The 26,095-nt window shown below is 41.0% G+C and overlaps 1 protein-coding gene across 1 annotated transcript in view; it reads right to left on the minus strand.

Moving 5' to 3' along the window:
- The window catches only part of atp8b1 (ATPase phospholipid transporting 8B1), a 34,733-nt gene extending 13,177 nt beyond the window's left edge, over positions 1-21,556 (minus strand). The window contains exons 1-10 of the mRNA XM_033989491.2: positions 21,398-21,556; positions 10,899-11,074; positions 8,657-8,754; positions 7,809-7,922; positions 6,638-6,736; positions 6,046-6,107; positions 3,847-3,919; positions 2,255-2,325; positions 1,804-1,886; positions 49-207 (exon numbers count right to left, since the gene is read on the minus strand). Coding sequence (XP_033845382.1) covers positions 49-207; positions 1,804-1,886; positions 2,255-2,325; positions 3,847-3,919; positions 6,046-6,107; positions 6,638-6,736; positions 7,809-7,922; positions 8,657-8,754; positions 10,899-11,061 — 922 coding nt within the window. The 5' untranslated portion in view covers positions 11,062-11,074; positions 21,398-21,556. The remainder of the gene's footprint in view (positions 1-48; positions 208-1,803; positions 1,887-2,254; positions 2,326-3,846; positions 3,920-6,045; positions 6,108-6,637; positions 6,737-7,808; positions 7,923-8,656; positions 8,755-10,898; positions 11,075-21,397) is intronic.
- Positions 21,557-26,095: the final 4,539 nt, after the last annotated feature.

Genomic DNA, 26,095 nt, shown 5'->3' on the forward strand with positions numbered 1-26,095 from the left:
CGATAGACCGATAGATATAGTTTGTTTGCTATTGTTAAAGGAGCACACCTGCAAAGATGACCAGTCCATGGCAGATGTCAGTGTTGCGAACCTTACAGCCTCTCAGGAGCATGTTGTCCAGGTCCAGAGGGTAGCGCTCTCGCTGCCACAGCATGGTCCCTGTAAACTTATCTAGACGATTATTGGGCTCCTCACACTCGATCAGTGCTGGAGACAGAGCACAGAGACACACACTGTTCATGGCAAAGTCTTCATATGGTGGACATAAGAATGAGCACTCACGCAGTATTAATACATTGGCTACTATACAGTGAGGCAAATAAGTATTTGAACACCCTGTGATTTTTTAAGTTCTCCCACTTAGAAATCATGGAGGGGTCTGAAATTTTCATCTTAGGTGCATGTCCACTGTGAGAGACATAATCTAAAAAAAAATCTGGAAATCACATTGTATGATTTTTTAAATAATTTATTTGTATGTTACTGCTGCAAATAAGTATTTGAACACCGGAGAAAATCAATGTTAATATTTGGTACAGTAGCCTTTGTTTGCAATTACAGAGGTCAAACGTTTCCTGTAGTTTTTCACCAGGTTTGCACACACCACAGGAGTGATTTTGGCCCACTCCTCCACACAGATCTTCTCTAGATCAGTCAGGTTTCTGGGCTGTTGCTGAGAAACACAGAGTTTGAGCTCCCTCCAAAGATTTTCTATTGGGTTTAGGTCTGGAGACTGGCTAGTTCGAGCACCATTAGGGATGGTGTTCTTTGGATGGTACTCATCATTCTTCCTCCAAACACGGCGAGTGGAATTAAGACCAAAAAGTTCTATTTTGGTCTCATCTGAACACATGACTTTCTCCCATGACTCCTCTGGATCGTCCAAATGGTCACTGGCAAACTTAAGACGGGCCTGGACGTGTGCTGGTTTAAGCAGGGGAACCTTCCGTGCCATGCATGATTTTAAACCATGACGTCTTAGTGTATTACTAACAGTAACCTTGGAAACGGTGGTCCCAGCTCTTTTCAGGTCATTGACCAGCTCCTCCCATGTAGTTCTGGGTTGATTCCTCACCTTTCTTAGGATCATTGAGACCCCACGAGGTGAGATCTTGCATGGAGCCCCAGTCCGAGGGAGATTGTCATGTTTAGCTTCTTCCATTTTCTAATAATTGCTCCAACAGTGGAAGATGAAAATTTCAGACCCCTCCATGATTTCTAAGTGGGAGAACTTGCAAAATCACAGGGTGTTCAAATACTTATTTGCCTCACTGTAGCTAATTTTCAGTTGGGTTTGTTATTGCTTAATGAACCAAATCACCAATATACAAGATCAAGTTCAAAATGTGTAGAGTTTTCTTGAAAACTATGGACTGTATTCCTCTTGCCTAAAATGGGAACAACATATTAAAGTCAACCTAAGAAGCAAATATTATGACAACATAAAATACTTAATAAATTCACGTTTAAATATGAACGCCATTTCTGGTCTTTATTTTGGACGTCCAAGTTTGGTTTAGTTTGGATTCAAATAATGGGCCTTTTTATTTTTACTGAAGCCAATGGCTATAAATGTTTTATTACTGAACTGAGTGTTCAGCAGTTTTGAAACTATAAATTGTATGGACAGAAAGAGGAGTAAAAGGAATCCTGTGTGCTTGTGACCACTGCACTTCTGAAGCGGTATGACCGTCTTCATGGATGATGTGGAGACAAGGAGACACAGGGACATGGAGACCCCCCATATCTTCTTGTCTCCATGTTTTTGGTGTATCTGGATGATAAAGAACTATCTGAGTTTACCATCAAAGTCAGCCAGCTGCTGCTCCTCCTGCAGTCGCTCGTCTGTCACTCTTAGGCCCATCTTAAACTTCAGGTTGGTCTCCCTGAAACAATCACATCAGTTTCTTTTTACTGTACTATTACTTCAACTCTTAACATTCACCTAACAATTTGCAGTTAATATGGGTTACTAATAATGCATTACTTACTAAGGTTGCCAACATTCCTTAAAATAAGGAATTGTTCCTTATTTGGACAGAAAAAGCCAAAGTCCCACAGGCCACTCTAGGCCTGAGATATCCAATAGCAGCCTAACCCGAGTATTATGTCAACCATATAACACACCATTAATATCAGTAATATGTGCTTTGTGTGCCTAATCCTATTTGCTCACCAAGTTTACCCTGCTCTCAGACCTAAAACAGGTATGGCAAGCCGCAGATAAGTGTGTGGCCTGTTCAGCAGGACTCACCCGTCCAGTTCAGCGGTTTCCACATAACACAGACTGTTGGGGTTGGACGTTGACAGCAACAGGATGTCAGCCTGCAGGACACATCATGTTACGGAGAGTTAAAGGACACATTGAAATTAGCTTTTGAGTTACTCTGCTTTGGCATTTCATGTTTTAGTACTTAAAAATGCTTATGAATAGAAAACACACTTTCTGGTACTGCCTTTCCCCTATTAGGATTTTGTCTTAGAGCGCCATCTACAGGCAGCAGTGAGAATGAGGTGAGAATAAAAAAAATAGTATATTAAACAATGTGATTGGCATGTGAATATAAGCACACTGTTGTCATAAATGATACCCCTGGGCATTTTTGCAGTCAAATTGAGTTGATCACATTTTATGTGAGTACATATAAACAACGCAAAGTACTTCTTTTGTCTCACTCAGCACAGATCTTTGCAGCCTCATCTTTGAAAACCTCCATAGACAAAGTTCAGAGTTTTTGGATTGGACTGCTCATTTCTGGGGTCAAGTTGTTTTTTTCAGATCTCAAACTTAACGTGGAAAATCACATACATTTTCGTACCCTTGCATGCTTTATAAATTAATGAACCCACCAATGATTTAAGGACTTAAACTGTACAGGATTTTTATCAGACTTTCTTAACAGGATGCATAAAACAATCGTGAATTAAGCCAAGAACAACTTCAGGCAAGATTTTGATAAGGGAACTACCTTCTAAAATTCTTGAAAGCTCAAAAAAAGTAATCTTCCACCAGTCAAAGAAGCAGTGGGTTACCACACAGTAGTTGGTCAAAATGCTTCAAGTCAGGAGTTGTTAGCAGGAGAATTAGTCCCTTATTAAGATTCATGCAAGAAACTCATTCAGCCTGAGAATCAAATCTGGCACCTTGTTGTGACTACACTCTGCTTTTTGTAGCTTTGTGCTTCATAATCAGTCCTTTTAAAAACTTCTTAAGACATTTTACATAAGTTGCACTACCAGTCAAAATTTTGGACATACCTTCGCTTTCAATGTTGTTTTTTTCTTTCTTTGTTTACTACTTTCTATATTTTAGATACTTACATGAAGACATCAAATACATGAAGGAAGATATATGGACTTATGTAGTAAAGGTAAGCAACTATTTTTTTTTTTTTTAAATATATTGTATTCAAATGCTCAAAGTAGCCACCCTTTGCTTTGTTGAAAGAGCTGCAATCCCTTGGCCTTCTCTCAATAATCTTCATGTCTCCCAAATTGGTGACCCATGGCACACCTGTGAAGGTCTAAGTCTGTAGTGTGATCTCTGTTTTAAGCTGCAGGGAGTGACCCCAAGACAAATTTCCCCTTGGGGACAATAAAGTTTATCTTATCTTATCTTATCTTATGAAATGCCAAAAGCAATGATCGAAGCAAAGGGTAAAGGCGAATTTAAAAAAATCAAAAATTCTGTTTTGTTGTCTCATATGTCATAATAGTTTTGATGCCTTCATTGAGAATCTACAATGCAAATAATCATGGAAATAAAGAAGTAAAATAAATGGGGTGTGTCCAAACTTGACTGGTAGTGTATATCCAACAAACTTGTCCGGTTTAGTGAGCACTTACTGGAATGAAGTCATTTTTCTTGAGTCGAACCACATCGCCCACTTGGACATTCCTCCACTTGGATGGCTGAAACCTGGAACACACGCCTGTGAGTGTGAGTCTTCTCTCACAAAACAGACTCTTATCCATCCAATACACACATACATTGTTTAGGGTTAGGGTTCCCGCTTGAGTGAGCCCCTGAAACACAACTCTTTGCTCTAGAAAATCCCCCAGGTTAAGGGCCTATATTACGCAATTTTCATGTTTTATCCAAAAACATACCTGGAATTGCATTTTGTTTCATTCACACATATTTTCACACAAACCTTGCATACTAAAGCTGAGTTCTTCACTCAAACAGAAAACATTCTGTTGTACCTTGTGATGTCATGTGGTAATGCAGGAAGTGCTTCCCTGTGTTTTTAAACTCCATACACCTTCACGACAATCATTTGGATGATTTTAGGCCTGGAGTTGTCAATTTACTGAACTAATAGTAAAAGGTAGCTTTTAACTTGAAAACTACCACTATGTGACATCAGAAGGTGGAACAAAGCATTTTTCAGATTTGGAGATGCAAACTAATAATCCAGGATTACTCAAACAACAAACCAAACACATCCATCCATCCATCCATCCATCCATTTTCTTCAGCTTTATCTGGGGCCGGGTTGCGGAGGCAGCAGATTCAACAGGGAGGCCCAGACTTCCCTCTCCATACGCACTTCTTCCAGCTCTTCTGGGAGGATCCCGAGGTGTTCCCAGGCCAGCCGAGAGATATAGTCCTTCCAGCATGTCCTGGGTCTTCCCCAGAGCCTCCTTCCAGTGCCCGGAACACTTCCCTAGAGAGGCGTCCAGGAGGCATCCGTAATAGATGCCTGAACCACCTCAGCAGGCTCCTCTCAACATGGAGGAGTAGCAGCTCTACTCCGAGCTCCTCCAATGTGACTGAGCTCCTCACCCTATCTCTAAGGGAGCGCCCAGCCACCCTGCGTAGGAAACTCATTTCAACCGCTTGTATCCGCGATCTTGTCATTTCGGTCATTACCCAAAGCTCATGACCATAGGTGAGCTTTGCCTTTCAACTCAGCTCCTTCTTTATCACTGCAGACACTGAAACGATCCGCCTGTCAATCCTCAGATTTGGAGGTGCTGATTTTCATCCCAGCAGCAGGCCGCTCAAGTGCCTGCTGCAGGTCCTGGCTCGAAGAAGCCATCAGGACAACATCATCTGCAAACAGCAGCGATGAGATCCCGTGGTCCCCGAACTGGACCCCCTCCGGCCCCTGGCTGTGCCTAGAAATTCTGTCTATAAATACAATGAACACAATCAATGACAAAGGGCAGTCCTGGCGTAGTCCAACATGCGCTGGGAACAGGTCTGACTTACTGCCGGCAATGCAAACAGCTCCTGCTCCGGTCATACCGGGACCGGACAGCACTTAGCAAAGGGCCCCAGACCCCGTACTCTTGGAGCATCCCCCCAAAGGGCACCATGAGGGACACGGTCAAATGACTTTTCCAGATCCACAAAGCACATGTGGTCTGGTTGGGCAAACTCCCATGAGCCCTCGAGCACCCGATGGAGAGTATAGAGCTAGTCCAGTGTTCCACGACCATGACGAAAACCGCACTGCTCCTCCTGGATCCGAAGTTCGACTATCGGTCGGATTCTTCTCTCCAGTACCCTGGAACAGACCTTACCAGGAAGGCTGAGGAGTGTGATTCCCCTGTAGTTGGAACACACCCTCCGGTTTCCCCACCACCCTGGTCTGCCATTCCACAGGTACTGTCCCTGACCACCACACAATGTTGCAGCCCCACAACATCCTCAGATTTAAGATACTCAAGACGGATTTCATCCACCCCCAGAGCCTTGCCACCAAGGAGCTTGCCAACCACATCAGTGACTACCAGGGGCATAATGCCCCGGCCACATAGCTCCAAGGATCATTTGGGTACGCAAACTCCCCCACCACAATAAGGCAGCAGTTCAAGGGAGAGCAAAAAAAACACAACTCTATGTTTTTGATGAGGCAACAACATTATAACATGGCTAAAAGCTCACAAGAATCAATTTTATGTAACATTATGTAAAGTTTTATGCAACCTTTGCAATATGGCAACTATGAAAACCAAAATATGTAGATAAACAGGTTGGGCATGCACATTAGTTCTTCTAATAAAACAAAGCAGGTGAAATGTTTCTAAACTAACCTGCCGTCCAGCAGAACCTCTGTCTTCCTGTTGTTTATCTCTTTGTCCATCCTGTGCCGTGCCTGTTATTTCAACACAGGTTCAGTGAAATGCAGGAAATCAAACACACATTTTGAAAGAGTCAAAAAGAGTCATTTAACACTGGTTTATTCATACTACATACTACTCTAACAGGTAGCCATCATAACCTAGCAGGCAGCATGTGGTGGTTTGGTATAGACATCCAGGTTTAAAGCAGTCGATAATCACTGTCTAAACTGCCATGTCTTGAGCGACAGAAGTTCAGTCAGCTTTGTAGCTCAGAAAGAAACCTAAAAAATAGACTTGCTGAACTGAGACCTAGTGTCACAATACTAAAATTTAAACTTGATTTTGATACTAAGGAATAGACTCGGTGATTCCGAGACCACAGTGATAATAAAAAAACAACAACATTTAGACAATAGAATGTGAGTTTCAACCTTAAATCGTAGAAACGATATTTGGAAGCTGATATCTGATCCAGCAAATTTTTCAGTAATGGTGCCAATATCCAATACTGGTATCGATGCATCCTTAATAGTTTGTGTAAGAGCAAACATGCATCACTTACCAGGTCATCCACCAGGTCTTTGATGGCGGTGATTCCCAGCACAACCACCAGGGGGATGAGAGTCGTGTACCAGGGCAGTGTGGAGATGGATGGGATGATCTGAAAAACACACAACTGTCTGACCCAGGGCTGTGCAATTCGGCACATTTTAATCCAGTCAAGATTCATCGACATGTCTAGCCAGTCCTGTTAATGAAAGCATGTGGTTTGGAGCAGAGTTTGGACTTTACTATTTAACACAAAAATATCCAGTGATTTAAAGACACTGTACAAAAAAATAAAAAATAAATAACAGTTAGCATTAGTCCAAAGTTACTGCTCACTTACCTTATGCATTTAGAGCATTCTAATTATTCATCAAGATGATACACTTCATGAACGCTTTTCACAACTATCAGAATTATAATAAAGCTACCAGCTAGCATGCTAACAGTGCATTTCCTTATTCTCTGATAATACAACATTTTGTAATTACCTGCAGACAATACACAGCAGGCTTATTTTGACCATAAACTGCTTGTACAATATATCTGTACTGGGGCAAGACAAATATTGCATGAAAACATGGAAGAAAATCTTGTACAGGTCCTTTAAGGCACATCTTGTTAATATAATAAAAATTGAAAGCCACAGTTATGAGAAAAAAGTAGCTCCATGTGAGAATTTGCTTAACATGTCAGCTAGTGTAAAAGTTTTTGCCATTTAATACATATGCATGTTCAAGAAATAGTCTATGGTGGTACTTGGTGTGAAAAGTTAGCAAGCCACTGCCAAAGAAAACATTTGGCTTGAAGTACCACCAGACCTAAACCAGGTCTATAATAGGCCTGGTGCAGGTCTAATGTAGACTAGACTAGATCTAAAAGTGAACTACAAATTATTCATAGAAAGAAAAAACATTTGATAAAATTAACTCAAATTCACACACCAAAAAGCTGCCCAAGTGCCACCGGAATGAGCTTGTGTCACTGGTGGTACACCGATCCTCTTTTGAAAAACACTGGTCTATAGCAAGTTGTGTCACAAATTAATAGTTAATAACTTTTCTATACATAAACATCATTTGAACTGTAAAACTTGTAAAAGGTCTGTTCCAAAGCCTGAATGGAGAGTGTGTGTGTGTGTGTGTGTGTGTGTGTGTGGGGGGGGGGGGGGGGGGGGGGGGGCATACCTGCAGAATGAGCAGAGCTAAGAAGTACAGGTTAGCCGCTCTCTTGAATTGCTCGTACAGGTTCAGAGGGATGAAGGTCAGCACATTGTACTTGTACGTCTTAATGGCATTCCCCTGAAAAAACAGACTTTCATTAGGCTTGGTATTCGGTATGGATCAGATGTAGTCTAGCAGTCGTGTTTGGTGAGGATGTTGACAGTGAGGCTGCCCCATACTGCGTCCATGTTGTTGGGCGCAGTATGGGGCAGCCATCTGCACTCTTCTATTTTAATGTTAATTGTATGATGATTATTTATGTCTTATAATGTATAGCAATGTAATGCCTAGTGAGTTGAATTATTAGCATCCACAATATATTAGTAGTAAATTCAAGCTTTTAGAGATACTAGAACTATGTTACTGCTCTAGAGTAATTGTGTCAGTGGTATAAAGCAGTTTCAATAATACTGTTTATCATGATTTTTTTTTTTCTGTAGACATACACCATGCTTCAAAATTTGTAATCGTGACAGACGTAGACTGAGACCAGAGTCAGAGTTGATGTCACAGCTCCAGTTATGGCCTTTACTCTGACCTCTGCTTTAGCTGCCCTATGCGGAAACTTCATTTCCCCTGACAATATGTGAAAGTTAAAAGGAGCATGCATTTATAAAATACTGCCATGTGGTAGACTGACAAAAGCTCCCAACCACCACTCCAACAACAATCACTCACTCATTCACCCACCACTTCAATACATAGGTGGATGAGCAAAGTGGGTGGCTTGCCCGAGGACACAACAAAATTACAATTATGTTGCCACTATTGTGTTGGCAGAAAGGACTTTGCCACGTGAATCCTGTACTTACAGAGTATCGGCTCTTCTTGACGCAGAGGAAGACTTTCTTCTGGAACTCAGGGAGCTGATGGTACGGTCTGTCGTTGGCCTTCACTTTCCAGCCCATCTCTAAAAAGCCAGAACAAGCCCAGAATTCAAAAACAGTTTTATGTTTGTGTATTTGACCTTCATTTACCATCTTAAAACTTGCTGAGAACAAAACCTTTTAATTTTACATGCATTGACACGTTGATTGCATGCATATTAGGCTGTGTTAGATAAACCTGTTCATTAAAGGTTCTATATTATGCAGAATTAAGCAGTTAGAATGCTGTCGCCTCATCAAAAACATACCAAGAGTTGTGTGTTGTTCTGTTCTGAGAGAAAAAGCCTAAATATGCAGGATTTGTGTGGGTGCCTGAAATAAAACAATTTCAGGTATGTTTTTCATGGTGACATAACATCATAACATAAGTCAGAAAATAGTGTAATATGGGCCCTTTAAATTACAGTTTAGTATATCACTTATTGTGTCCTAATCTTAGTGGTGTGTGTTGTTCCCACTTCATTTCTTGCACTTTGATAGGATAAAGTGAGTCACAGATTGGACTGTCACAGAAATTAATCTAAGTATGAAGTTTAGAGGTAATCCTGATATGACTCAGGATGTGTGATGATCCTGAGTGCAACTTTATGTACACACGTGGACAAAATTGTTGGTACCCTTTGGATAATGAAAGAAAAACTCACAATGGTCACAGAAATAGCTTTAATCTGACAAAAGTAATAACTTAGTTAAAAAAAACCCTCATGAAACAGGCTGGGACAAAAATGATGGTACCCCTAGAAAAGACTGAAAATAATGTGACCAAAGGGACATGTTAATTCAAGGTGTGTCCACTAATTAGCATCACAGGTGTCTACAATCTTGTAATCAGTCAGTGGGCTTATATATAGGGCTACAGGTCGTCACTGTGCTGTTTTGTGACACGGTGTGTACCACGGTGTGTACCACGGTGTGTACCATGGTGTGTACCACACTCAACATGGACTAGAGGAAGCAAAGGAAAGAGTTGTCTCAGGAGATTAGAAAGAAAATTATAGACAAGCATGTTAAAGGTAAAGGCTTCTTGGACGTGGTCGCAGGGGGAAAATTGACGACAAATCAAAGACGGATAATGCGAATGGTAACAAAAGAGCCTAGAAAAACTTATAGATTAAAGGTGAACTTCAAGCTCAAGGAACATCAGTGTCAGATCGCACCATTCGTCATTGTTTGAGCCCAAGTGGACTTAATGGGAGACGACCAAGAAGGACACCATTGTTGAAAACAAATCATAAAAAAGCCAGATTGGAATTTGCCAAACTACATGTTGACAAGCCACAAAGTCTCTGTGGCTTGTCACAGAAGTTATGGACAGATGAGACAAGGATGGAAGTTTTTGCCAAGGCACATCAGCTCTATATTCACAGACGGAAAAATGAAGCATATCAAGAAAAGAACACTCTTCCCACTGTGAAACATGGAGGAGGCTCTATTATGTTCTGGGGCTGCTTTGCTGCATCTGACACAGGGTGTCTTGAATGAAATCTCAAGACTATCAAGGGATTCTAGAAAAGAGAAATGTGCTGGCCAGTGTCAGAAAGCTTGGTCTCAGTCATAGGTCATGGGTCTTGCAACAGGACAATGACCCAAAACACACAGATAAAAACACCCAAGAATGGACAAGAGGAAAACACTGGACTATTCTAAAGTGGCCTTCTATGAGCCCTGACCTAAATCCTATTGAGCATCTTTGGAAGGTGCTGAAACACATTGCTCCAGTTGTCTCAGGTTTGAATGTGCCTTTTCCAGACAGTTTGCTCATGAGGAGTGGGTCAAAATACCTGCTGAGAGGTGCAGAAGTCTCATTGACAGATACAGGAATCGTTTGATTGCAGTGATTGCATCAAACGGTTGTACAAAAAAATATTAAGTTAAGGATACCATCATTTTTGTCCTGGCCTGTTTCATGAGTTTATTTTATTTTTTTTATAATTCTGTTGAAGCATGATTCAAAAGCAATGTCTGACTTTCATTGGTTAAATATCATATAATTTGTATTTATTATTAATTTTGTCAATTCAAGTTATTTCTGTGAACATTGTGAGTTTTTCTTTCATTATCCGACAGGTACCAAGCATTTTGTCCACGTGTGTATACGGGCATGACATAGAATCCAACACTTGTCAAACCCATCTAAACATTGTTAACAGTGTCAAGAGTGTCGTACCACTGGGCCTGGCCTCCACAGCCTGGTGCTCTGCTCCTGGTGGCTCCTGTAGAGCTTCTTCTGAACCGGGCTCCAGCTCATCGTCCGTCTCATCATCGCTGTAGGGCATGACCTCATCATTGTCTCTCCGGGAGCCCTCAGAGTCGGCGCGAGGACGACTCATGTTCACCACGAATCTGAAAATACAGCAGCATCCATTCATGTCATCAATCTCATGAAGTAAGTAGTAGTAGAAAAAAGTACAAGGATGCCAAGTGAGACAACTTAAGTACGTCTGGGGTAGGTCATTTAAACCTGAAGACATTTGAGGAGGACTAGAGCTGTCAAAAGTATCAAAAATCTAAAACTTATATTGACACCCTCGTAAATAAGTATCTGATACTACAAAAAAAAAAAAAAAAATCACATTTACTGGATAAAGTTTGAACTATCCTGAACAATTTTAGGGGCATTCTGAGCTTTAACAGAACTAGTATAACAACTCATGGTAACACAGAAAGTACTATTTTGTGTTGAAAATTATACTTCGTAACTAACTAAAAAAGGTGCACTTAAAAAAAAAATACAAATGGCAAGGCAAGTTTATTTGTATAGCACAATTCATACACAAAGTAATTCAAAGTGCTTTACAGAGTAAGAAGGACATTAAACTCACACAAATCAAAACATGAATAATCACAAATAATAATCATAAAATTTACAATGAAATAGAGTGCAGAATAAAAACCTTTCAGTCATACGCACAAATAAACAGAACTGTTTTGAGCCTGGATTTAAACATTGTCAAAGTAGAGGCCTGTCTCACATCTTCAGGAAGAATGTTCCAGGTTGTAGCTGCATAAAACTTAAGCGCTGATTCCCCATTAGTCCTGACTCTGGGCACCAGCAGGAGGCCGGTCCCTGAAGTCCTCAGAGTGTGAGATGGTTCATACGACACTAATAGGTCAGACATGTACATTGGTGCTAGGCCATGGAGAAACTTGTACACAAGCAGAGCTGCTTTAAAAGTCTGTTCTCTCTGACCTGAGCACAGGGCTTATGTGCTCATACTACATGGTTCTAGTCAGGACCCGAGCAGCAGTGTTCTGGATGTACTGCAGCAGTCAAACACACATTTGGAGAGGCCAGTGAGCAGGCCGTTACAGTAGTCTAACCTACTGGAGATAAATGCATGGATAAGTCTCTCTAAGTCTGGCTTTGACAGCATACCTTTGATTTTTGCAATGTTTTTAGGTGGTAAAAAGCTGCAGATGTTATTGATTTGATGTGACTGTTAAAGTTCAAGTCTGAGTCCATTGTTACCCCTAGATTTCTAGCCTGATTTGAAGCCTGGAGGTGACTGCTGACACTTTCTCTATGTTTCTGTGGGCCAAAGATGATGACTTCAGTCTTGTCTGAGTTTAGCAGAAGAAAGTTGTTTTGCATCCACACACAGATCTGTTGGATGCAGTGGCAGAGTGAATCCACTGGTCCATATTCACCTGCTACCAGTGAGACATAGATCTGAGTGTCATCTGCAGAGTTGTGGTAGGACACAATATTGCTGCGTATTAACTGGCCTAACAGCAGCACGTAGGGCTTGAACAACAGGGGTCCTAGGATTGACCCCTGGGGCACCCCACAGGACAGGGACATTTTATCTGAGATACATTGTCCAATTTCAACAAAGTACTCCCTGTTTTCTAGATAGAACTTTAACAAGTTTAGTGTTGTACCAGAGTTTCCAGTCCTCTAGTCTCTGTAAGAGGATCCCATGATCCACAGTGTCAAAGGCAGCACTCAGATCTAACAAGATCGAGACCGAGACTTTGCCTGCATCAGTGTTCAGGCGGATGTCATTTGTCACCTTGATAAGAGCAGTCTCAGTGCTGTGGTGCGGTCTAAAACCTGACTGGAAAACGTCAAATGAGTGGTTCATTTGGAGAAAGTCTTTTGGTAAGCAACTTTTTCAAAGACTTTGCCTAGAAATGGCAGATTAGAGATTGGTCGGTAATTATTCAATATTGTGGCATCAAGACTGCTCTTCTTTAGGAGAAGCTTGATAACTGTAGTTTTCAAAGCTCTTGGGAATGTTCCAGATTGCTGTCACCACGTGCTTGCATAGTTAACATGTCACTTCAAACTATTGAGCAGACTTTAGAAATTTAGTGGGCAACACATGGAGGCAGCATGTAGATGAACTAACTTGGACAGTTACAAGTGCAAAGTGAGTCAGCTCTAAGTGCCTACGTGTTATTATGTATAATGTATTATGTCACTATATAGAGGTGGACTCTGGGCAAATCCTCCCTCAGAAGGGGCTAGTTATTAAGGCTAATTTTAATTCAAGAATGAGAGTAGTACTGTTATTTCAGTAAAAAATATTACTTAAAAAGGAATAAAAGTACGCTGCTAGAAAAGTACTCTGAAAAGTAACATTTCTTTAAAAATTACTCAAGTAAATGACTTCTAGTCATCCATGACCTTGTTTTATTAAATAAAATTTCAAACTTGATTTCAATACTAAAGAATAGACTTGATGCCAATTCAGATATCAATCTGAGAATTAAAAAAGAAAGAAAGAAAAAAAAACCCACTCTATTTAGACAATAGATTTAATTTTAATTTCCAATATTAAATGGTAGTACTTTCTTTCATATTACCATGTGGCCTTCTATCTGTGTAATCTCTCAGTTGTCCAGGTAAATTCCATAGTGGTCCATAGGCGTGTACTTGTCATTGTGATCTTATACTTGTTCTGATACAGGTCAAGAACATTCTATTCAGGAAAGGTCACACACTCGAATATTTCATTGGACCAACTTTAGCTTTGATTACAGCACGCATTCGCGGTGGCATTGTTTCAAAAAGCTTCTGCAATGTTACAGGATTTATTTCCATCCAGTGTTGCATACATTTTTCACCAAGATCTTGCATTAATGATGGTAGAGTCTGACCGCCACGCAAAGCCTTCTTCAGCACATCCCAAACATTCTCATGGGGGTTAAGGTCTGGACTCTGGTGGCCAATTCATGTGTGAAATTGATGTCTCATGCTCCTAAACCACTCTTTCACAATTTGAGCCCAACGAATCCTGGCATTGTCATCTTGGAATATGTCCGTGCCATCAGGGAAGAGAAAATCCATTGATGGAAAACCTGGTAATTCAGTATATTCAGGTAGTCAGTTGACCTTATTCTTACCATACCCATTTGCTTAGTTAAATCCTGGTGATGACTTTTTTTTGGCCAGGCAGTGTATGTAGTAAAGAAAAAAAGGTAAACTAAATAATAAACTTATATTTTTTATTCAAATCGTCAAAGTAGCCACCCTTTGCTTCTCAAAATATATTTAATTGAGTTATTTAACTTTTTTTCCTTTACTACATAATTCCATACATCTTGCTTCATATATTTGTTGTCTTCCGTATGCCTCTTAAATGCAGATAGTAGTAAAATAAACAAAAATACCAATCAAAACAACAAGGTTTTACCTTGTTGTTTTGACTGGTAGTGTAACTGCATGGATGTTGCTGCTCATTAACCTGCTCTAAAATAGTGCATATTTCTCATGTTTTTTATCTTAAGATATAGTTACACACGTGGACAAAGTACCCTTAGGTTAATGAAAGAAAAACTCACAATGGTCACAGAAATAACTTGAATCTGACAAAAGTAAGCGGGTATTTTGTCCCACTTCTCATGAGCAAACTGCTCCAGTTGTCTCAGGTTTGAATGTGCCTTTTCCAGGCGGCATGTTTCAACTCCTTCCAAAGATGCTCAATAGGATTTAGATCAGGGCTCATAGGAGGCCACTTTAGAATAGTCCAATATTTTCCTTTTAGCCATTCTTGGGTGTTTTTAGCTGTGTGTTTTGGGTCATTGTCCTGTTGTAAGACCCATGACCTGTGACTGAGACCAAGCTTTCTGACACTGGCCAGCACATTTCTCTTTTCTAGAATCCCTTGATAGTCTTGAGATTTCATTCAAGACACCCTGTGCCAGATGCAGCAAAGCAGCCCCAGAACATAACAGAGCCTCCTCCATGTTTCACAGTAGGGACAGTGTTCTTTTCTTGATATGCTTCATTTTTCCGTCTGAACATAGAGCTGAGGTGCCTTGGCAAAAAGTTAAATTTTTGTCTCATCTGTCCATAGGACATTCTCCCAGAAGCTTTGTGGCTTGTCAACATGTAGTTCAGCAAATTCCAATTTTCAACAATGGTGTCCTCCTTGGTCGTCTCCCATTAAGTCGACTTTGCCTCAAACAACAATGGATGGTGTGACCTGACACTAATGTTCCTTGAGCTTGAAGTTCACCTTTAATCTCTTTACAAGTTTTTCTGGGCTCTTTTGTTGCCATTCGTATTATCCATCTCTTTGATTTGTCATCAATTTTCTTCCTGCGGCCACATCCAGGGAGGTTGGCTACAGTCCCATGGATCTTAAATTTCTGAATAACATGTGCAACTGTAGCCACAGGAACATTAAGATGCTTGGAGATGGTCTTATAGCCTTTACCTTTAACGGGCTTGTCTATGATTTTCTTTCTAATCTCCTGAGACAACTCTTTCCTTTGCTTCCTCTGGTCCATGTTGAGTGTGGTACACACCATGTCACCAAACAGCACAGTGATGACCTGTAGCCCTATATATAGGCCCACTGACTGATTACAAGATTGTAGACACCTGTGATGCCAATTAGTGGACACACCTTGGATTAACATGTCTCTTTGGTCACATTATTTTCAGTCTTCTCTAGGGGTACCATCATTTTTGTCCAAGCCTGTTTCATGAGTTTATTTTTGTTAAATAATTCTGTTGAAGCATGGTTGAAAAACAATGTCTAACTTTCAATGATTAAATTTCATAGAACTTTTATGTATTATTACTTTTGTCAGATTCAAGTTATTTCTGTGACCATTGTGAGTTTTTCTTTCATTAACCTAAGGCAGGGCTGTCCAAACTACAGTCCAGGGGCCAAATGTGGCCCTCAAATAAATTTTTGTTGGCCCCCATGCCTCCTCCTAAACTGACTCAATTGATCAGGCAGTATTTTTTTACAACAAATTGAAGAGATTGTACCTCTATAACCTGAATAGCATCGCATTGCATTGTGACACAGACCTAAAAATAATCTTCAAAGTCTTAACAATGTCTCTGTCGAATCTGTGTTAAATTCACCATTTGACTCCCTGTATTGACACTGTTTTGTGGTCCTTCGCTTCAAATATGTTTCAGTATGTGGCCCTTGGTGAAAAAAGTTTGGACGCCCCTGACCTAAGGGTACCGATAATTTTGTCCACGTGTGTAATTGCTTGTCATACATTCAAAACCTAAAACCCAGGCACCTCTTCAATGCCGATATAGCAAATGTTTTGGAAATCTGAAAATGATGTTTGTACAGAACAAAACTATGGCAGTTTTATGCAGAATAAGACATATGTTAAGACATTGTGGTACTGTACTTAAAAAACAAACACTGCCTTTGATTGCATCCATTCAATTTCACTTACAATGAGATTGATCTTGCATCCTAACTGGATAAAAGTGGTAAATTTTGTAAGGTTTCAGGAAGATACACTGACAGAACATCAAGTCCCTTAGTACTTAAAGTGATGCTGTGTAACTTTCTGGAGGTGTCATGTCACCTATGCAGCATTTACTGTCTCTCTCTGTGTCTCTCGCTGTGCGCATCTCTCTCTGTGCCTCCCTCTGCATTTCTCTCTGTCTTTCTCTGTTTCTCTCACTCTCTCTCACCGCGTCTCTGTGTGTCTCTCTCTGCGTGTCTCCCTGTGTGTGCGTGTGTCTCTCTCTCTCCTTTTTCTCTGTCTGTGTGTGTGTCTCTCTCTGTGTTGGGGTGTGTTTGTCGGGGTGTGTGTGTGTCTCTGTGTGTCTGACTCCATTTCTCTCTCTCTCTCTCTGTGTTTGTCTCTCTCTCTCTCCCTCCCTCTGTGTGTGTGTGTACATGTCTCTCTGTGTGTGTGTCTCTCTGTGTCTCTTTCTCTGTGTCTCTCTCTCTCTCTGTGTGTTTGTTGATGTGTGTGTGTCTCTCTGTGTGTGTGTCTCTCTCTCTCTCTGCATGTTTCTCTGTTTCTCCCTCTCTCTGTGTGTGTCTGGGTGTCTCTCTTGCGCTCTCTCTGTGTCTCTCGCTCTGTGTGTGTCTTTCTCTCTCTCTCTCTGTGTTTGCATGTCTCTTTCTCCGTGTGTGTGTGTATGTGTCTCTCTTTGTGTGTATGTGTATCTCTGTGTCTTTGTGTATCTCTCTCTCTGTGTATGTGTCTCTCCATGTGTGTCTCTGTCTCTTTCTGTCTCTCTGTGTCTCGCTGTGTATGTGTGTCTTTGTGTGTGCGTCTTTATGTTTGTCTGTGTGTCTTTCTGTGTGTCTGTCTCTCTGTGTCTGGCTTTCTTTCTCTGTCTCTCTCTGACTCTGTGTGCGTTTTTGTGTTTCTGTTTCTCTCTTTCTGTGTCTCTATGTTTGTCGATGTGGGTCTCTCTGTGTCTTTCTGTCTGTCTGTGTGTGTTTCTCTCACTGTGTTTCTCTGCGTGTGTTTGTCTCTGTGTCTGTGTGTGTGTCTCTCTCTCCGAGTGTCTCTCTCTCTCTCTCTGCGTGTGTCTCTCTGTGTGTGTGTGTCTCTCTCTCTTTCTCTCTCTCTCTGCGTGTGTCTGTGTCTCTCTGCGTGTGTCTCGCTCTCTCTCTGCGCGTCTCGCTCTCTCTGTGCGTCTCGCTCTCTCTGCGCGTCTCGCTCTCTCTGCGCGTCTCTCTCTCTCTCTGCGCGTCTCTCTCTCTCTCTCTGCGCGTCTCTCTCTCTCTCTGCGCATCTCTCTGCGCGTCTCTCTCTCTGCGCGTCTTTCTCTCTGCGCGTCTCTCTCCCTCTCTCTGCGCGTCTCTCTCCCTCTCTCTGCGCGTATCTCCATCTCTCTGCGCGTATCTCCATCTCTCTGCGCGTATCTCCATCTCTCTGCGCGTGTCTCTCTCCCTCTCTCTGCGTCTCTCTCCCTCTCTCTGCGTCTCTCTCCCTCTCTCTGCGTCTCTCTCCCTCTCTCTGCGTCTCTCTCTCTCTGCGTCTCTCTCTCTGCGTCTCTCTCTCTGCGTGTCTCTCTCTCTGCGTCTCTCTCTCTGCGTCTCTCTCTCTGCGTCTCTCTCTCTCTCTGCGTCTCTGCGTCTCTCTCTCTGCGTCTCTGCGTCTCTCTCTCTGCGTCTCTCTCTCTGCGTCTCTCTCTCTGCGTGTCTCTCTCTTTCGCTCTGGACCCCACATGTGCTGTAACAGGCCACGTTTGGAGTCATTAAATAAAAATCAAATACTAATCAATGCTAAAACTAGTACCAAAACAAGATACTCATTTGAGCAGGTATCAATACAAAAAAAATAAATAAATAAATCACATTCACAGGACAGAAATGAACCTTTTCTGAATAGCTTTAGAATGATCTTGAGCTGTATCAGAATAAGACCACATAGACGAGAACAGGGCTGTCCAAACTATGGCCCAGGGCCAAATGTGGCCCTCAGAGCAATTTGGTTTGGCCCCTCAGGCTTCCTGCTGAATCCGCCCTGTGATCATGAGCAGAACTTTTTACTGCAAATTCAAGTAATTCTGACACTATAAACTCTACGACTTTATAGTGACACAGACCTAAAATGAATGTACCAAACCTAGTTAAAGGTAAAGTCAAAGCTGTGTAAAATGCACCCATCTAACAGACATGCAGTGACCACCCGTCTGTGGCCCTCTGCTTCCAATATGCTTAGATATATGGCCCACGGTGAAAAAAGTCTGGACATCCCTAGATTAGAATATGCCCTTGGACCACTATGAAACCTACCTGAGGAATCACACAGATAGAAGATCACATAAGATAAGATATGCCTTTATTAGTCCCACAGTGGGGAAATTCCAGAAATATAATGGTAATATAAAAGGAAGTACAACCATTTACTGCTGAAAATCACTTTCTATTGTCTCATTGTGGTATCAGGATCAGTATTTAGTATCAAGTCTATTCCTTAGTATCGAAATAGTGACAACACTAATAGCCAGTGTGCACTCATCTAACTGAGGGGTCCGGCTCTTTTTAATCAAAGTGTTTTCTTTTTGTTTTGTTTTTTTTAAGGAATGGGATCTATCAATATTTTTATAATAACCCAGCCCTTCTTAGAGGAGTGGCACCGACTGAATCAAAGATGTGATTTTATTATTAGGAAATAGAGCTATTTTTGGACCTTTACAAACATGTTCTGAAAATGGGCTTTTTGGATTAGTTTAGCAGACAATATTTCTTCTCAAATTCTCAACAATGTTAGATGTAAACATGCATTAAAAATATCAAATTCCACTTTTATTTTCTTTTTCTGACAAATATGCAATTGCTATTAGATTGAATTTGTGGTTTTAAAATCTAAATATTTGTGAGATGACCGCCAAATGATATGGCCTGAAAAATCCAGACTGATATCTCTCTGTATTTTATATAGAGCGCGCCCCTCTCTCTTCTCTGCATTTCAAGCCCAACCAAACATCTGTTTGATGTGCAATCAGATTGTTTTTTTCCAGGTGAAACAAAGGAGCTCACTGACCATTTTAAATAAAATGTCATTTCTCTCGTCTCAGGTTAAAAGTTTAGAGCTTCACTCATTGATTCTGGAGAAATTCTGTGATTTTCAGTCACAGTATTTTGTTCCCATTTTTTTGCTCATAATTAGCCATATTTGTTTTGACACATTCTGGATCCCAGGTAAGAGCTAATACAACAATCCTATGCATTTTGGAAGATGTTTGTGGGCCAAAAAGAGATTGCAGATTTTTACTGAATACCACAGAAAGGATGTGGGTTATTTATTGTTTGCTGTGAATTTGATCTTCAAAGAAATATACAGCAGGCTTTGTGATTTGCACATAGCCAATTTAAATTGTTTCAATTGGAGTCAGATCAACCTGCTGCTTTGTATGGGTCCTGGGACTACAGGGAGATTCATGATTTCAATTTGTTTCAGAAACCTCCTGCCCTACAGCCTCTTCTCGTCAGAGCCCTGAGCCCTACAGCCTCTGTGGGTCAAAGGCCTGAGCCTTGTGCAGTAGGTGCTCCCTTCATGCTTGATGTAGGCTCTCTCTATGATGCTGTGGCTGCTTTTTATGCAGAGCACACTCAAATAAGCAGACGTTTGCATGCAGCACAGACGGGTGTGCGTGACAGCAGCTCCTGCTCACAGAAACATCCTCATTAGAGATGCAACGATTCATTGAAGTAATGTGTCCTCACAGAGTTTTCAGATCAGGAGTGATAATGTTAACCGAGTGGCTGAATAGAGAGTAACATGAAGGCTCCTCATATTGTAAAAGCGAGGCAAACTTCACAGCACTGGGTGTGCCACGCTGTTTGAGCTACCTGCTGTCGCGGCCTGTAGGCTACAGGCACGGCACCGTGGACTGTACAGGCGATTAGGCGGCTAATCAAAAAAAGAACAGCAGCCCTAATCCTCATGCTTTACAAAGTGGTGTAATTCATACACTGTGAAAAGGACTGAAGAGTTCATCACAACCGAATCATACTTTGAATAGTCACAATTACCGTTTTTGCTGTGGTGTTGGCCCTACACTGAATGATGTGGGACAGAATAGCCAACCTACTTTGTGCTTTTGTTGCCAAAATCTGCTTCCACTCTTTCTTGCGGTTCAGAGCTACATCAACGTGAAACTAAAAGATAATGTCCCAATATACGTTTTATAGTCATTCACAGATTTGGTCACAAAAATTGGACCACTCAGTGCTCATAAAAACTCATTTAGACCTGTCTGTGAAAGTAAAGACATCAAGCCTAGAACTACCATGGAGGTCCTTAGAGACCATAATGTGTAGGCCTTACACGTTATAAACCGCAGGTGAGACAGAAGTGCTCGGGCTGGGGTCAGACCAGGCCATTTGCGTCCTTCGTGACAATTCAAGTGAGGATTTCTAAAAGACGGGACACATTTCCCTACATCTGCACCCAGCCTGGATATATGAAAACAGAGTCACGCCCTTCATTAAATCAACAAACAAACAAATACCAATGACTGGCAAACCAAGAGATTATTTGCAAGTTGCCATATGCAAAATGTAGCCTACATTCAGTATAGCAGCCTAATTTGATCGGGCTAAGGATAAAGTCATTTAGGGTCCACTGACTGTATGTTTCAGTTTCAGTGATAAACATGTATAGATGATTGACAAATTAAGGCTACAACTTCTAGCTCAACTCATATGTCTAATTAAACGATGGTCTACTCTCAGGACTGAAAGACTAGATCCTAATCAGGTCCAAACACAATCCTAATGAGAGTCAGCACCTCATCTAAATACAGACAACCTCAAATAAATGAGGCCAAAATCAGCTCTAAATAATCCCCAGAACTAAAGTGTGGAACAGTTGGCGACAGCCGCAGGACAGACCCGTCTTTCAGCTCTTCACTCGGTGTCACTCCACTCGGGCTTCCGGGTGAGACTCGGGTACCTGTCTGAATGTGCTCCGGCTCGGACTCACCTGTTCCAGCCTAAGATGCCGTCTGTCCGTGGGTTTCGCCTGTCCCACTTTCCTGGTGTCTTTTGGCGTGTTTCTTAGTATTTTGTCGATGATTCTTCAGTCTGTTGTCCGCTGAGCTCTTCCTGTTTGTGCTCCCCGCCCTGCGCGCGCACGTGCCTCACCTGTGTTCACCGCTGATTGGACCAAAACTCGACGCACCGGTCCGACCGCGAGCCCCGCAGCGCGTGCATGTACGAGGGACTAGAGCGCGTCATCTAATGGTCCACGCTGTCCTCAGGTAGAGGGGACACTTCATTCATAATAATAATGCGTCAGTAAAGGACACTGATGACTCATTTTGATCTGTTAGTCCTACCTAATGGAAATGGGCGTCAGGATAACAAAAAACACAATTCAAAATTGCGTGATTAAGATAAGATACGAAAACCTTTATTGGTCCCTCAATGGGGAAATTCCAGTGTTGCAACATACAGTTCAAGAACAGCAAGAGAAGAAATAGACAAAATAAATAAATTTTAGAAAATATACTTAAATCTAACACAGCTCTGTGTGTAATAAAATAAAAGAAAGTGCTACAGCACTGTGATGATGGTAGACTTATGTAAGTGGCTCTGGCGATGGTTTTGTACAGTGCAGCTGTCCAGAGGACAGTCCAGGGCCCTCCTGTCCCCCACCTCCAGCACTGAGTCCAGAGCACAGACCAGGATGAAGCTGGACTTTCTGTTGACCTTATTGAGTTCATTCCGGTCCTTCTCAATGATGCTGCTACTCCAGCAGACCAGTGTACTTGAGGTTGATGCTGCCACAGATTCCTCAGGAGTGGCCTCTTGGTCTCCTTACTGCCTCACTGTACAGTGCATCTGTGTTGAATCCAGTCCAGTTTGTTATTCAGATGAACAAATTGTCAAATTCGTACATTCAGCGGAAATATCCCTTTTTTCTATGAACACAATTGCTCATACAGTCAAACTTGATAGAGACCTTTCTGACTCTTAAAAGATGAGCTTTGATAGAGCAGGACAGAATTCTGTGGTGAATTTGCTGTTTAACTGTCAGATTGCACATTTGTTAGCCTTTATATGGTTAATAATAATATCATTAGAGTGGACTTTGAAATGGTTCTGTGAGTATTAACACCGATGTGAACCAAGAACAAAAGTATTTGCAAACCAGAACTTACCCCATACTCAAATTAAAGCACCACCCAGGAGCATCCAGAGTTTATGTACTGTCACAGAGGCTGGTGTAAACACTGGGTATAAGGACATTATGTCTCTTCCTCATTACCTCTTTGTGCTGCTGTAGCTCTTTCTGTATCTGGCTTGTATGATGTAATATGCACTTTCAGCTTGTTTTAACCATGTCATAATATTGTCTAGTCATGTTTTGCTTAATTTCCTCACATTTAAAAGGTGCACACTTTAACTCTTTTCACTACCTTCTTCTCACCATAGATATGTTATTGCTTTGCCTGGAATGTCACAGTCGGGTATTGAAACGTATCTATATTGCATTTATTCAATTACAAGTGCTTTTATTGCTCAAACATACCTTGAAAACTGCATTTCTAGAGTGAGTAGGTCTACCACTCAACAGATATTGACTGTAACCTAGCATAAATTTGCCGTACTGTGGAACATTCCAGGCAAATCAATAAAATTGACAACACCCACCCCCAGAGAGTATGTTAAGGTCATATATTAGGCAAAATTGACTCTCATGAGCTCTAAGCCATGTCATAATGTCGTTAACTCATTAAAAATATACATTTGAAACCAGAGGTTTGCACACACTATTTTTCTCACTGTCTGATATGAAATCAGACTAAACCTTTCCTGTTTTAGATCAATTAGGATTACCAAAATTATTTATATTTGCTAAATGCCAAAAATAATGACAGAATATTTTTTTAAGATAAGATTTTTCATTACTTTCTTCAAAGTCAGAAGTTTACATATGATAAGCTTCCTATGCATTTCAACAATTTGGAAAAACGCAGATGATGATGATGATGTCATGTCTTTGGATGCTTCTGACAACATTTGTGTTAGTTAGAGACACACACCTGTGGATGTATTTGAAGGCACACCTGAAACACTGCTTCTTTGTGTAATATGGGAATTTCAAAAATAAATTAGCCAAGATATCAGGAAGAGAATTGTGGACTTGCACAAGTCATCCTTGGGTGCTATTTCCAGATGCCTGAAGGTGCCCCGTTCACCTGTTCAAACCATTATATGTAAGTATAAACACCATGGCAATGTCCAGCCATCATACCACTCAGAAAGGAGGTTTTGTGTTCCAGAGATTATTGTGCTTTGGTCTGAAATGTGCATATCAACCCACAAACAAAAGCAAAAACCTTGTAAAGATGTTGGCTGAAGCTGGTAAAAGTATGACATTATCCACAGTGAAACAACTGCTTTACCGATATGGGATATAATGGCTTCTCTGCCTGGAAGAAGCCATTACTCCAACAGGAACAAAAAAGACATATTACAGTTTGCAAATGTACACTTAATTTTTGGAGACATGTCCTGTGGTCTGAGAAAACAAAAATTTTACTGTTTGGCCATAATGAGCATCATTAAGGAAAAAGGGGGGAGCTTGCAAGCCTGAGAACGACATTCCAACTGTGAAATACGAGGGTCGCAGCATCATGTTGAGGGTTGTTTTGCAGCAGCTGGGACTGGTGCACTTTATAAAATGGATAGCATCATGAGGATGGAGGGTTATGCGTAAATACTGAAGTAACATTATATACATTGGCCAGGAAGTTAAAGCTTGCGAGCAAATCGGTCTTCCAAATGGACTATGACCCAAAACATACTGCAAAACCGGTTACAAAGTGGCTAAAGAATAACAAAGTAAATGTTTTGGAGTGACCATCACAAAGCCCTGATCTTAATCCTATTGAAAATGCACAGGCAGATCTGAAAAGGCATGTCCATAGCCCAGTTGCACCAGTTCTGTTTGGAGGAATGGGACAAAACTCCTGCCAGTTATTGTGAGAAGCTTGTGGAAGGATATCCAAAACATTTAACCCAAGTCATACAGTTTAAAGGCAATGGTACGAAATACTAATGGAATGCATGTGTAATGTGGCTTGTCCATTACATGGGCCTATCTTTGAGGCTAGCAGTAAGAAAGGACAATATACACAAAAGTTTAAAATGTTTTATTCGATGCGCGTGTCACTTTAAGATAAAGTCACGTGACCGATACAGCTGCTGTTTTAAACTGTGTTTAAAAGTCCCGCATCTGCATCTGTCAACGGGATGAATCACTGTGTGAAGAAGAAAATTACCCATCAAAAGATTAAAAAACACTTTCTCTTCTACATCGAGAAAATGGAGCCGGAGAGAAAAAGAAAACATTCCGCTGTGTGGGATCATTTTGATCTTTTAACACCAACTAAGGTAACTGTATTTCCTTGTTTCCACTTGATCTAAAACCCACACAGCACTGTGACTCTCAGTACAAATTATTTATTTCATTATATGCAGGTTAAATGCCGCATGTGCTCGACAGAGTTATCATACATCAATAAAAGCACCTCCTCAATGCTCAGGCATTACAGAGCAAAGCATGAAAATGAGGAGGTGCCAAATACACCCAGAATGATCTCAGGTATACAGACATTGAACAGCTTCCTCATGGTTGCTATATTAATATATGTCTTATTATTTTTGAACATCAAGCATCTAGGAAGACTGCTTTAGACCAGGCAGTCCTTAATTTTATTATAAAGGACTGCCAACCCCTCAGCATTGTGGAGAGTGAGGGGTTCAGGGAGCTCATTCACCTCCTTGACCCATCATACATTTTGCCAAAGGTTTGTCTAGAAAATGTAGTTGATGTTACTCATCATGTAATATTTGATTGAAGTACAGTACTTAGCAAATTTATTAGACCATTACCTGACTCAAGGTTTATGCCACAGCAACCATAGGTAAACAGCACTTGTGATCACAGAAATAGTTTTTATGTTTCTGAAATGGTTAATCCATTAGTATGTGCATATTACTGAACATATATATATATATATATATATAAAAGTACAGTTATTAACTTGTTTCAATTTTCAAATATCATGCCTGGATAATTGTGTGTCAGCTCACATTTGGTTATAAAAACTGTGATTTTCAAAATGGTAAAATGCAGAGAACCCTCATAATGCTGGATGTTTTCTTGCTTTAATGACAGGTGGTCTAATAAATTTGTTAAGCCCTGTATATTGATTTTGTTTCATTTTCAGACTGTCAAAGAAATGGTGAGCAAAAAACATGGGAGGAACTGGAACGAGAGAAAATGGAAGTACAGCAAGCTGTGGCAGTGAGTATAACAGCTGACATGTGGACCTCTTTGAACATGGAGACTTACTTGGCTCTTACCTGTCACTACATTAATGACAATATGCAATTGTGTACATCTGTGTTAGGAGTGAAACACTTTCCAAAAAGTCACACTGCTGACAATTTGGCCCAATTCAAAAGGGGCATAATGGATTACTGGGCCATTACAAATAAAGTAAGGTGTCTTGTGACCGACGAAGCACCAAATATGATTGCAGCAACAAGAACTCTCCAAATTTGGCATTTAGTTTGCATTGCACACAAACAAAATGTAATTGTTAAGAAATCCTGTGATCAAATCCCTGAACTTTCATCCATCAGACACAAATCTAGACAAATGGTA

Source organism: Periophthalmus magnuspinnatus, chromosome 23 (genome assembly GCF_009829125.3).
Source record: "Periophthalmus magnuspinnatus isolate fPerMag1 chromosome 23, fPerMag1.2.pri, whole genome shotgun sequence".
In the NCBI taxonomy this organism is placed as follows: Eukaryota; Metazoa; Chordata; class Actinopteri; order Gobiiformes; family Gobiidae; genus Periophthalmus; species Periophthalmus magnuspinnatus.